Below are 14,586 nucleotides of genomic sequence, written 5' to 3'. Positions count from 1 at the left end.
TTTTCTTGCTTGTTGATATGGGCCTACATTACTACAAACTTCCCTCTTAGACCAGCTTTTGCTGCATCCCAAAGATTTTGAACTACTGTGTTTTCATTTTCATTTGTTTCTACATATTTTTAAATTTCCTCTTTGATTCCTGGATTGACACATTCATTGTTAAGTAGCAAGCTATTTAGTCTCCATGCATTTGTCTTCTTTCCAGATTTTGTGTGTGTGTGTGTGTGTGTGATTGATTTCTAGTTTTATACCACTGAGGATGGAAAAGACACATGATATTATTTCAATCTTTTTTAATTTGCTGAGACTCCCTGTAGGGAGCCTCCTCCCTCTGCCTATGTCTCTCATGAATAAAAAAATAAAATCTTTTTTAAAAAAAGAAGACTTTTGGCTCAAGTTTTGTTTCATATACCAATATTAGGGCCTGACCTCTGCTTAATGCCTTTTCTTTCCCTCCTAAGCATATTAAGCACATTGGAAGTAGCAAAACAGAGATTTAGTCCAAAACAATTATTTGAGGGCAAGAAAAACTCCTGAAAAAGTGAAATGTTTATGGAATTAAAACCAGGCAAATAAAAACAAAGTATCTGAGAGTGGGTAAGGTTACAGAAAGCATGGACACAAAGTAAAAAATGCCTGTCCTCCATGGAACTTAGGTATAAATATAATAATAGTATGTCTCTTTATTTTCTCCCATAACCATTAAAACCCCTTTCCCCTGAGTCAACATTTTGAAATGGTATTATAAAATTCTGACAAACTATTTATTAAAATGTCTTTTATATCATATTAACATTTGCCAAGAACTAAAATAACACAATTTAGGAATGAGAAATGTTTTTATTTTTAAAGTATGAACTTGTGTTTGCTTTGCCTACCTGATAAAGTATTTCCAAGTCACTTGTTTATTTACCCGATCTTTACTGAGAACCTACTATAGGTCAGGCACTGTGCTACTGCTACAAGTACAAAATGAAGTAAAATATAATCTGTATTCCTTTCAAAGAATTTATAATCTACTGAGGGAGACATAATCAAAGCATACACAGGATACCACATAAACAGGGCAGCCCCAGTGGTGCAGCGGTTTAGCGCTGCCTGCAGCCCGGGGTTTGATCCTGGGGACCCTGGATCGAGTCCCACATCAGGCTCCCTGCATGGAGCTTGCTTCTTCCTCTGCCTGTGCCTCTGCCTCTCTCTCTCTCTGTGTGTGTCTCTATGAATAAATAAATAAAATCTTTAAAAAAAAAAAAAAAGGATACCACATAAACAGAGAAAGGGAGTAGGGAAAGATGTTCTTGAAGTATTAGGGTAAATTTGCAAGGTCAGGTATAAATTAAAGCTGTGCTTCCTAAACTTGACTGTGCATCAGAACCACATCTAGAGCTGCTGTCTAGGCCTCACTTAAAAGTTAGTGAATTAGAATCACCAGAGGTGGAGCCAAGAAATCTGTATTTTTAACCATAAGAGATTTGGATTCACGGCCAGGTTTTGGTAGAAATGAGCCAGAAGTACAGACAAGCATTCCAGGCACAGGGAATGGATCAATATGGTCGGAACATGGGAAATTACAGACAGATCAGAGAAGTTAGACCCAGGGTAGTGACATGACTAATGTGACATTTCAAACGGAACCTATGGAATTGAGGTGAACTTCCAAAATAAGTAGCAATCACTTGTATCATGTATTACAATGAATGATTTGTGACATGAACTAATTCCTTATTGAGGTATATGAGAAAATTATATGCAAATCCTTGCATTTCAAGACAAAGGTAAAATGCTCCCTTGAAAAAGAAACAAATTAAAAAACAAAAACAAAACAAAGCCCTACTCATAATTTTTACTAAATGAACAGTCATTTTTCTTGACATATGTACCTAAAATATGAACAAAAGTTATTATATTTTTTAACTTAAAAATGTTCCATAATGTATAAAAACAAATTCAAACTGCATTTTGAAATTCAAGCTTTAAAACTACAAACTGGGACACCTGGGTGGCTCAGCGGTTGAGCATCTGCCTTTGGCTCAGGGCGTGATCCTGGAGTCCCGGGATCGATTGGAGTCCTGGGATCAAGTCCCACATGGGGCTCCCTGTGGGGAGCCTGCTTCTCCCTCTGCCTATGTCTCTGCCTCTCTCTCTTTCATGAATGAATAAATAAAATATTTTTAAAAAATAAATAAATAAATTAAAATAAAACTACAAACTGTTCTTAATGGTTTAAGTTTCCAAACTGTTATTTTATAACATTTGTCACTTCCTAAGAATTTAGTTAGAAATATCTTTATACTTAATTCCAGGTAAGAGTAAAGCTAAGACAAATCACTAGTAAGAGGAATATTCACTGTAAATAGGCTAAAAGCCAAATCGAATCTTTTATATTGATCTCTGTTTGTAAAATAACAAATGGGTTTAAATCCCCAATTCGTTCCCCATAAAAGATGTCACAGAGAGGTAAACAGGCAATCCCACGAAATAATAAGCTTTTAAAGAATGTGCTTCAGAAACCTTGGAGCAAACCTACCAATTATAATATATAAAATACAGCCTATGGTTATATTCTGTTTTAAAAAGTCTCTCTAAAAAATAAAAAATAAAATAAAAAATAAAATGTCTCTCTAAATCTTACTTAGAGCATTTAAACATACCATAATAACCTATAGACCAGACAAAGATTCATTTACTAAAGTCAAAACTATTGCCAAACTATGCATACTAACTCCCTGGAGGAGCAAACAGTGTATAGAAGCAACAGCAGTTAAAAGCCAAAGGACTAACCACACAGCCCTATTAGAAGAGAACCAATTGACAAATTATAGTAATTGGCTAATTGCAAGAATAATACCTGTAAACTTGATATAGCAAACCATTCTTTCTCACACTTAATTTAATATACTTTTTAAAATGGTAATATTACCAAGTTGCCTTAATTTCCAGATGAAATACAGGAATTAAATTACAGTTCTCATCAGCTTCTCAGGCTAACATGATCTATTTACATAGAATGTAATGTCTCTGTTTCCTGAGTTATTCACTGCTTCCTTTCTACTCCTACAGCACTTTATACATATCTCTATTTGCTTTTTATTGCAAGGACCCGAGTCCTGCAAAGTAGGTACTGTTATGACCACATCACCGAGGAAACAGGCTATGATAAAGTGACTTAACAAAAATCACTTACTAACTCAGATTTCAAATTTCCATCTATCTGGTTGCAAAGCTCTTTCCATATTGCCTCAAAGTAAGAGGGGAACATAGGACTAAATAAATCAAACCTAAATCACTAAATTGAACACAGTTTCTTCTGTAACTACACTGGAAGTAGCAAAACTAGCCCGATCATATCTGACAAACCGAAGGTAGAGAATATGTATCCAGGCAGAGGCATAGGGGTTTTGCTTAGTACCTGAACTCCCTCATGTAAATAGGAAATATCCCACTTCATGAGTCTCGTTAGAAGGCAGAGCCTACCTCCATTTATAGAAGCTAAAAATGCCATAGTCATTCTTCCCGTCACCCCTTCAGCATGAGCACAGGCACTTTAATGCCAATATGTCTTTCCCACCAAGAACTCTAAATTAAGAGCTAGAGAGAGTAAGAAGCTAGGACAACAAGAGCTGCATTCTGGCAGCAGGCAGAAGCAGCAACATTAAGTTTTTAAAGGTGATGGTGGCAGCTATGCAGTAGTTGAGTCTAGGCAGCAATTTGTGGCAGCATCATTGTCACTGGCTGGTTTTCTGTCATGATTTTCAGATGTCTTTCCTGTTACCTAGTCTAACATGTTCCTGACTTAAGACTGTATACAGCCTTCCCAGCAATTTGGTGAACTAACAATATACTTTCAATAAATTACTTTTCTACTTGAATCAGTCAAAATTGTTTTCTGTTGCCTACAATTAGAAACCCAGACTGAAGAATTTAATAAAATAAATAAATGACATTAAACAATTATACTTAAATCTTTTTGCCTTCTAAGGTATTAATTGTTGTTTTATGTAATTTGCCAAACAGTCTTAAGTAACAGCCACTTTATATACATGATGGTATACTCTAACAACAATAAAATTTCAAATCACTTTATCTCTGAAAGCAACATAAACATGCAAAAATAATAACAACTGTCTAACAGTAATTTTCACTGAGGTTCAGAGTTAAGCTTTATTAAGAATTCTTACCTGTCAGGAATACCTAGCCTCTTGACACTTCTGTAAACAGAAAGAGTATTTGCAACATGTCGATAATTAAACCAGAACCGGGATGTACATACCTGAAGTATTAAAACAAATATATTATTGTTATGAATCAAAATAAGCCACCAAGTTACAGAATTATTTCTCCTTAAGTAGGATTTACAGATCCCTTAAAAAAAAGTACATCATAATTTAGACTTACAAACAGGAAAGCATACGAACAATTGTCAATAAAACTAATCTCTCTAGAAAGAAGTCTTTCATAACTGCTATTAAATTAAAAAGACCATTCAGCTTAAGAGAAACCAAATTTGGGAAGAATTTAATCAAGTACTTAACCAACTTAGTTACTCTCAATTTATGTGATTCTATAACGTTCCTAAGTTTAAAAAGATTAAATTCTTTAGAATCAAAGGCAATGCCCATAATCTCTTTATAAAATAGAAAATTAACTACCTTGGGTTATATAATATTCCTTTCACTCTGAATTGCTTTCGAATTCTAGTTATGAAAAATGTGAGACAGATAATATACCACTTTCACATGGACGTAAGAGAATGCATCATAAAGAAACTATTGAACTGATAGAAAACTAGAAACAATTCAAATAAGTTTTACATTAAAAAAAAATGATCCCTAAAAATTATATCAAAGGTACCGGGCAAATCTAAGGCCATGCCTCAAAAATCAGCCCTCTGGAAAATCCATTCTAAAAGCCCCAAAGAGGGCAGCCTGACTGACTCGGCACTTTAGTGCCACCTTCAGCCCAGGGCGTCATCCTGGAGTCCCGGGATCAAGTCCCATGTCAGGCTCCCTGCATGGAGCCTGCTTCTCGCTCTACCTGTGTCTCTCTGCCTCTCTCTCTCTCTCTCTCTCTCTCTCTCATGAATAAATAAAAATCTTTAAATAAATAAATAAATACCCCAAAGACCCTCCCTACCTCCTACAACATGCCTCTGCTTGTAGTAGGTATAATGACAGCTTTGAGAATTGCATAAATACTCCTGTCCTTGCAAACAGAAAAGAACACAAGGTTTTATTAAGATGAATTTTCAACCTGGAATCCAATAAGGAAAAGATTATAATTTTTGACTATATTAAAATGTAGAATTCCATGTGTCAAAAATACCATGAAGTCCTAAATGAAATGAAAAACTGGAAATAACTGTAGCTCCATGAGAAAAAAATGAGCAATCCAATTTTCAAAAATGGGAAAAAGATGAGAGCAATCATTTCATAATAAAGGTATTCAAAATGGGCAATAAAACTCTTAATGATGCTCAACTTTTGTCATAATTTAAAAAACACAAATCGAATTGATAAGTATTCAAAAGTTCATGACAATTCATAGTATTGGCAATCATGTGGGAAAATGAATAACCCATATTCTACTGTTGGGAATTTAAACTAATCTAAACCTTCTAAGAAGGTAATTTGCAACATACATCAAATTTGAATATATATTTATCTTTTGATTTATCTGAGATAAGTACGCAAAAATACATATTCAAGAATCTTCACTATAACATTGCCTATACTAGGAAAAATTGAAATAAAGCTAGAAATCTACTGATTCCATAACTTGAGCAGAAATAGCTTAATTTACATCTGAATTGGTCATAATAAAAACCAGTATATTCAGTGCACTTTATCATACCCAAAAGCCTTTTCTCAGCTATTATTTAAGCATAAACCTGAGAGACTGCCTTCATTTTTACCAGCAACTTACTAGACATGAAATGAAGGTGGCAAAAGAGAAGGACCAGGGCATACCAACTTAATATAAATTATTCATATTCTCATAATAAAATACAAAAAAAAAAAAAAAAAAAGCCCATTGTAAAAGAGCATGTGATATGATCCATTAGCCTTTTTAAAAGGAGGGAGGGTTACATAGGAATGTAATTATATGCACTGGAAATATCTGAAAGGATGCACAAGAAAATAATAATAGTGATTACAGAGATTAAAAATGGGAGTCAAAGAGGGGTATTGTGATTTTTCAGTTTACACGCTTCCTCACTGTACCTTTTTTTAACCATGAGTAAGGATTAGCATTATAGATTTTTTTTATTAAACAGGAGCAAAGGGCAGCCCGGGTGGCTCAGCGGTTTAGCACCACCTTCAGCCCAGGTTGTGATCCTAGAGACCCGGGATCGAGTCCCCCATCAGGCTCCCTGCAATGGAGCCTGCTTCTCCCTCTGCCTGTGTCTCTGCCTCTCTCTCTCTCTCTCTCATGAATAAATAAATAAAATCTTTTAAAAATAAATAAAAAAACAAACAAACAGCAGCAAAAATGATTTACTGAAAGCAGATCTTGAAACTAAAATGAAATTCAATTTTCCTTCTATCTCCCTATGGTGGCAAAGTTTCTCAGTCATAGTACAATGGCAAAAGGGCATTCATTTATGTTTGATCATTTAGTCAAGACTAAAAACAAAATAATTCAAATTGGTAAAGAATAAAAACACATGTTTTTTAAATGTGAATTATATAACACTGAAAAAAAAATGCATGCTTTGTATTTCCAACTTGGGCCTGGTCAAATTTCACAATTTTCCATTTAAGAAAGCACAATTCACTAAAGTCTCACTTTACAAAGTCTGAGTCCATGAGTAAAATATTGCACACAATACAAAACTGCAATTGTTGTGAAATGCTCAGTAGTAATTCTTTCTCATCCTCATTTAATTTCTTATCTGAGACCCAAGTTACTGAGACCAAAGAGGGGCTCAGTTAGAGGTTTCCCAGCCTAAGAAAGCTTCAGTGTGTATGCTGTATAAGCTAATAGGTAATAGGCTCTTACTCCATAGGATGAGCCCTTTGGCAATTAGTTGTCTGAAAGGTAGGCAGGTACTCCCTTTTTTAAGAATTCCCATAGAGAGATTAGTCATTAAAGAACTCTTAGTTTCCTGGAGAGCAAGTTATCCTCTGGAATGGTGGAGCGTGGCCTGCCTCTTGGTAAGTTACCTCCTCTTTTAAGTGGTCACCAAAAACCTGTCTCCTTATCTTGAGCAGCTTTTGTTCAATTTCTTCATAAAATCTCTTTGGAGGAGTAGCATAGAGGTGTTGTTTGTTGAAGAACAATAAAACGATCCATGTACTCACGTTAGGGTATTCTATTTAATCACAATAAAATTGTATGTAATACAGATATATATGGCAAATGTAATCACTATTTACTTTTAGCAACCTAGAGATAATTACATACTTTAATGAAACTATTCTCAATAAAACTACAAGGCCCCAAACATGCAGTCATCCTTTAGCCTTAGTAAAGGTAATTATAGTCTTATGCAGTTGTTCTACACTCTTAGTCTAAGTCCTCTACCCACCCACCCACCCACCTCCTTTACACTCCCACTGAAGTCCTACAATTCATTATCCTGTTTTTCTCCTTTTCCAACATGAGTTACTGGCTTTGACATGCAGTGCGTCATCTACTCCCCCTTCCTTTTTCACAAAAATTCACTTTCTTTCTTGCCTCCTTATTTCCTCATTCTTTCTTCTAGTCAACCCTTTCATATATTTTCTTTCATTAAGTCAAATTTATTATATCTTCTAATCATATAAATGTCATGAAAAAGTCCCCAACAGGGACTGGAACTATCATCCAAATACTTTCCAAGTGCAAGAAAAACAGAATTGATGACGTGTATTCTATTCTATTAGGGAAATTTAAAATATGAATTTATAAATCCAGATAAATTAAGATGGTAATTCACACCAAGAAAAAAAAAGGGCAGAAGAAAAAAATAGGCCAATAAGTAAACTTTACTAAGAATCAAAACAAATGATATTAAAACAAAACTTAATTTGTTACCTAGCAGTCAAAAAGAAAAGGCAGAGAGTCATAATACATAGTTGTTTTGGGATTAGAGAAAAGAGGTACAGTGCTTCTGGAGAACAATTATGCTCCATAACTTCCCAAATTAATGCCTTAGGAATTTATCCTAAAAAGAGTATCAGTCAGGTTCACAGAGGCGTAGGTATAAGGCTGTCCAACATAGTCTTGTTTAAAATGATTAAAGATTTAGAATCTAAATACCCATGAACTACAGATTATGGTACGTTCATAAAATGGAAAATATCGCAGCCTTTGGAAGTAGACTATGCATCTCTACATTGACAGGGAAAGACCTCCAAGATATACTGCTATGGGATGCAAAAAAAACAGGTATAAGATGACCCTAGTTACATAAAATCATTTATCTTTGTGCTTATATGTGGAGGGAAAGAAGGCTAGAGGAATCAAAATGTTAATTCTGGCATGCGTGGGACTTGAACATATTTTCTCTGTCTTCCGTTTTTTTAAATTGAGGTGATAGTCACCCAACATAAAATTAATCTGTCCTCTTCTAAACTTTTCTGTATAATTTGAATTTTCTATGACGATCATTTATTTTTATAGCCAGAAAAGAAAACAATTAAAAAACAGTCCAAGTAGAGAGTATTTTACAAACTAACATTATAGATAATACAATTATTAGTTTCCATCATGAATTGTACATTTTATAAAATGATTCCTTTAACAATAGCATCCCTATTTATTCTTATATTCATTTACATATCACCACACAGCATACTGAAGGCACAGAATATTAGTTCATACAACTTAAAATACAGCCAAATCAAATAAGGCGTGTAAGATGAGAAACTTTTTTTTCAGAAATTTGATTCACACAAAATTTTCTCACATATCTAATGTGAACAGCAACATATACCTTTACAGAACTTACTTACCAAAACAGCCCAGTTATTTGTATGGCCACTTCTAAAGAATTGTTCTGTTTGATCCTACAAGTCAAATAAGAACAAAAACATTAGAAAAACCACATTTCTGAGAATAAAGACTGATAAAGAACAGTTACGATTCATGGAGTCTTCAGTAATAATATAATGAGAGTAAGTTATCACTATGCACATTTATAAAGGTTCTAGTGTTTTGATCTTATACAGAACCAAAGTTTTATTTTTTTGTTGGAGTGGGGTCTTAGGGCACTGCTTGTTTTTATACATTTTATCTCGAACACAACCAGCTCTTCCTCATATGCTTCTAGTTTTCCATTCAGTCTTCAAACCGTGAACATCTTATTTTCATGCCTTGATGCTACACATAAAAATTAACACCCTTCTTACTGAAGTCTCATTCATTACTTCTTCCTACTCTGTGCTAGATGGTTCCAGTTACTTTATTTGAACACATCAAAATATTTGATTGACCACATTCTCTAGCACATTGTTATGTATCCTTTGGCTAATCTGTTAAAGTCTGAACCATATTTGCCATCGTGGAGTATTACAAAACCTCAAAAGCCAACAACATCCAAATACCTAATGAGCATGATATTATATATTAAAATAATAGTGGATATAAGCCTTAATGACCCCAGATCTGCTACCAAACAGCATTAATTATGAGAAGTCACCCTGCCTGGATTCCAATCTGGGCCCTATTATTTACTAGCGTTAAAAGCTTAGGAAAGCTCTGAGCCTCCATTTTCCCATCTATAAAATAGTAATATTACCCAACACATAGAAGGTAGGAATGGTGATGGGAACATAATAATCGCATAATAAACATTAGCTGTTTTAATTTTCAGCTGGCAAGAAAATTTCAAGGAGAAAAAAAATTAAAAATTCCCTCAAATCTGTGGATCATATACACATATACATGTATTTTTTAACCTTTTTCAACAGATACCTAGATGCAAAAGAAAACAATGCACTACAGTAGATAAAGCATTAGTTTAAAAATCTGAAGATTTGGACTTCAGCCCCAATCCTATTGTACACACAGCTATGAGACTGGGATTAAGTCACTTGACTTTCCTCATGCAGAAGGTAAGATCTGACTCAATAGTCTCAAATGTCCCTTCTAGCTGGAAATTCTTACATCGTTAAGACTTCAGTGAAGAATTCGATATGGCAAAACTCTTTTGTGATTGTTTAAACAAAACAATACAGGCATTGCAAAGTTACTCACTCATTCTCCATCTCATGAATGGAGGGCCGATTACGTGCCAGGTACACGTAAAGTACGGTGATACAAAAATCACTAAAAAGCATGCTGCTTCCTCTCAAGAACCCCAGAGTTCAATAAAGAAGCATGCAAACATGTCCACGCCAATGTAGCATTCATTCATTCATCCCATTTATTGGTTGTCATGTGCCAGCTGCTGTCCTGAGTGCTCAGAATACAATGATGGGCAAAACAGTCATAGTACTTGCCTCCAGAGGTTACTATCCAATTTGATAGACACACATTAAGCAGATGAGGGCAAACTATAAATCCTTTAGGGAAAAGATACACAGTATCATGAAAGAGTATAAAAGACTCCTAGAGAGACCTGACTTGACCTGATTCTGGCAGTGGGAAGTGGGAAGGCATCAGGGAAGCTTTCCTTCCAGAAGTGACATTTAGGTTAGGATCCAAAAGATGAAGAGAATAGGGAAGATAATTCCAGACAAAAGGAAATCCACCCTAGTGGCAGAAAGAAACTTAAAAGGTTTTGAGAAACTGAAAGATTATAGTAACTAGAAGTCAAAGAAATCGATCGAGAGAGAGAGAGAGAGAGAGAAGAGAGAGAGAAAGAGAGAGAGAGAACTGGAAGTGCAGGCAAGGCAGGGGCCAAAGTATGCAGGGCCTTGTTCATGGGTCATACTGAAGATTCTGTTCTTTATCCTTAAGGAAGCATTAAGATGTTTATGAGTGACAAGATCTGATTTGCATTTTTAAAAGTTATTCTGGCTGCAGCTTGAAAAATAGACTGGAAGGAAGAGAAACTTGAGACAGACCAGTTAGGGAACTACTACACTCTTTTTATTTTTTAAAGATTTTAATGTATTTATTTGACACAGAGAGAAAGAGAGCACAAGCAGGGGGAGCAGCAGAAAGAGAGGGAGAAGCAGGCTCCCCAAAGGTAGCCCGCCCTATGCGGAAATCCATCCCACAACCCTGCGATCCTGACCGGAGCTGAAAGCAGAGGCTTAACTGACTGAACCACCCAGGTGCTCCTAGCCTTTCCATTCTTTCTTTTTTTTTTTTTTTTAAAGATTTTATTTATTTATTCATGATAGTCACACAGAGAGAGAGAGAGAGAGAGAGAGAGAGAGAGAGGCAGAGACACAGGCAGAGGGAGAAGCAGGCTCCATGCAGGGAGCCCGACGTGGGATTCCATCCCGGGTCTCCAGGATCGCGCCCTGGGCCAAAGGCAGGCGCCAAACCGCTGCGCCACCCAGGGATCCCTAGCCTTTCCATTCTTAAGCGAACGATGATGTAACAACAGGTACTATAAAGTATGTATGGATTATAGCAGATGAGTGCTATACTAGCTAAGTGTACAAATTAACAACAGTATAAGCAAAGGCAAGGGATAAGGAAAGGCTCTACAGAGGTTATGCTTTTACTGCATCTTAGTAAAAAAAAAAAAAAGGCATTAAAAAAAAAACATAGTTAATGTGAAAAACCACAGCAACAATGTAACTACAAAAAAAAAAATGGTATCCAAAATGAAGGATACAAGATAATTCACTAAAATAAAGGAGGAAAATAGCTGAACTTCTATTCATACTTGTATTATATTAAAAATATACCTTATAGGGCAGCCCGGGTGGCCCAGTGATTTAGCGCAGCCTGCAGCCCAGGGCGTGATCCTGGAAACCCTGGATCAAGTCCCACATCAGGCTCCCTGCATGGAGCCTGCTTCTCCCTCTGCCTGTGTCTCTGCCTCTCTCTCTCTCTCTCTGTCTCTCAAGAATAAATAAAATCTTTAAATATATATATATATATATATATATATACACACACCTTATAAATATTGAATATCTAGATTAGCAGTAATTTATGGATACAGAGAGAGAGGGTGCATGCACCGTAGCTTTTCTAACTGGAGGGTATGTATTTAAAAACTTTAAAACCCGGTCAAACTCAAGGTACTTAGGAGGTGGAAAGAAAGGACTCCAATAAGAAGATCAAAACGGGGACCTCTCAGTGATTCAGCAGTTGGTCTGCCTTTGGCCCACAGGGTGACCCCAGGGTCCCAGGATTGGGTCCCACATCAGGCTCCCTGCATGAGGCCTGCTTCTCCCTCTGCCTGTGTGTCTCTGCCTCTCTCTCTCTGTGTCTCTCATGAATGAATAAATAAAATCTTAAAAAAAAAAAAAGCGAAACTGAATTAATTATTCCTATAATTTAAAATCTTGCTGTGTTTTGGATATTTAGCTGCATGAAAATCATTGGTTGTTCAACAGGTTTTAATGACATTGAATTATTTTGTGTTCCTTTTGACTTTTTGGTAGATTCGTTACCTAAGAACTTAAGAGAGTAATATATTAGTATAGTTTGTTTGTTTTTAAAATTCAAATTGGGGGATGCCTGGGTGGCTTAGGGGTTGGGCGCCTGCCTTTGGCTCAGGTCGTGATCCCGGGATCCAGTCCCCCATCCGGCTCCCTGCGGAGGAACCTACTTCTCCCTCTGCCTGTGTCTCTGCCTCTCTCTCTCTCTGTCTTTCATGAATAAATAAATCAAATTAAAAAAAAAAAAAGATCAAAACGTGGGCAGAGACCAGATTATGATGTGTTTAGACCTTCTTCTGTGAGCAACCAGGAAAACACTGAAAGAATTAAATGGTTAAGAACCACCTGAGTGGGTTTACCTTTTATGAAGCCTAATGTAACATCCAAGTGAGTGACTCTAGAAGCCTGGAGGGGAGGGGGGTGAGACGAGACAGTTCTTGCAAACAGTCTAGGCAAGAAATGACCAAGGCTCCCATGAAGCCAGTGGAACTGGAAAAGCGAAAGCAATTTATTTTATTTATTTGTTTATTTATTTATCAAAGATTTTATTTATTTATTCATGAGACACAGAGAGAGTCAGAGACCCAGGCAGAGGGAGAAGCAGGCTCCGTCCAGGGAACCCGATGTCGGACTCGATCCCGGGACTCCAGGGTCATGCCCTGGGGTCAAACGCAGGTGCTCAACCACTGAGCCCCACCGCGGGCTGCCCTGAAAACAATTCTTTTTTTTTTTTTTAAGATTTATTTATTTACTTATGATAGACAAAGAAAGAGAGAGGCAGAGACACAGGCAGAGGGAGAAGCAGGCTCCATGCCAGGAGCCCGACGCGGGACTCGATCCCGGGACTCCAGGGTCACGCCCTGGGCCAAAGGCAGGTGTTAAACCGCTGAGCCACCCAGGGATCCCCCCTGAAAGCAATTTTTAAAGTTCAGAACACAGAATCTAGCCATGATCAACATGTGCGATTTAAAAAAAAAAAGTTTATTTGCAAAAATAGTAATAATAATAATTTCAAAACAGGTATGTGACACAGTGAAAGCAATTTTTGAAGTTCAGAACACAGAATCGAGCCATGATCAACATGTGCAATTTAAAAAAAAAAAAAAGTTTATTTGCAAAAATAATAATAATTTCAAAACAGGTATGTGACACAGTGAAAGCAATTTTTGAAGTTCAGAACACAGAATCGAGCCATGATCACCATGTGCGATTTAAAAAAAAAAATTTATTTGCAAAAAAATAATAATAATTTCAAAACAGGTGTGTGGCTCCGTGAAAGCAATTTTTGAAGTTCAGAACACAGAATCTAGCCGTGATCAACATGTGCGATTTAAAAAAAAAAAAGAGTTTATTTGCAAAAAATAATAATAATAGTAATTTCAAAACAGGTGCGTGACTCAGCAGCAACCCCGGAGGACGTGGGCTCCGGCGGAAGACGGTTCTCGAACTGGAAGATGATCCCGCCTGGCCCCGGGGGGCGCAGGCCCGAGCCCCCAGGCCCGGGGGAGGAAAGGCGCGCAGGGGCTCCGACCTCCCGCGACGCAGAACCAGGAGCAGGCGCTTCGCCCCGCCCCCCGCGCGCCCCGCCCCCACCCTCCGCCCCGCCCCCTCGTCGCGGGTCAAGGGCGAAGGGACAGCCCCGCGGCCCCGCCCCGCCCCGCCTGACGCCGTCCCCGGCGCCCCGAGGATGCTCCCGCGGCGGCCGGGGCTCGCGCATCGGCTCTGCGGGGCCTCCGCCTACCTCGATCCGACCAGCGGCCACGCTGCCGACGGACAAAAGCAACAACCACCCGGCCAGGGGCCTCAGGCCCTCGCGGGGAAGGCAGGCGGCCACCATGCTCCCGGCGCCGCTTCCCGCTCCCGGAGGGGGCGGAGCCAGTGCCGGAAAGCAGCGCGGCGCGGTTTTGCGGCGCTTTTTTTTTTGCGACACCACCCGCACCTCCTTGAAGCCGGCCTTCAGTGAGCAGGTGCTTGCTCTGAGTTCAAGTTTCCCCGGGTCGCGGGGGCAGGACGGATGGGACGCTTTTTTGTTTTTTATTTTTTAATGCAAAAAGGTGGTTTCATTAAAGCACAGGGACAGGACCCATGGGCAGAA

General features: G+C 37.8%; 1 protein-coding gene across 1 annotated transcript in view; it reads right to left on the bottom strand.

Moving 5' to 3' along the window:
- The window catches only part of PIGK (phosphatidylinositol glycan anchor biosynthesis class K), a 110,336-nt gene extending 95,972 nt beyond the window's left edge, over positions 1-14,364 (bottom strand). Inside the window, exons 1-3 of the mRNA XM_026004729.2 lie at positions 14,233-14,364; positions 8,937-8,990; positions 4,179-4,270 (exon numbers count right to left, since the gene is read on the bottom strand). Of these exons, the coding sequence (XP_025860514.1) occupies positions 4,179-4,270; positions 8,937-8,990; positions 14,233-14,328 (242 nt within the window). The 5' untranslated portion in view covers positions 14,329-14,364. The remainder of the gene's footprint in view (positions 1-4,178; positions 4,271-8,936; positions 8,991-14,232) is intronic.
- Positions 14,365-14,586: the final 222 nt, after the last annotated feature.

This window comes from Vulpes vulpes, chromosome 3 (assembly GCF_048418805.1).
Source record: "Vulpes vulpes isolate BD-2025 chromosome 3, VulVul3, whole genome shotgun sequence".
Lineage (NCBI taxonomy): Eukaryota > Metazoa > Chordata > Mammalia > Carnivora > Canidae > Vulpes > Vulpes vulpes.
The sequence above is the reverse complement of the archived record's forward strand: the minus strand, read 5'-3'. Positions and strand labels throughout refer to the sequence as shown.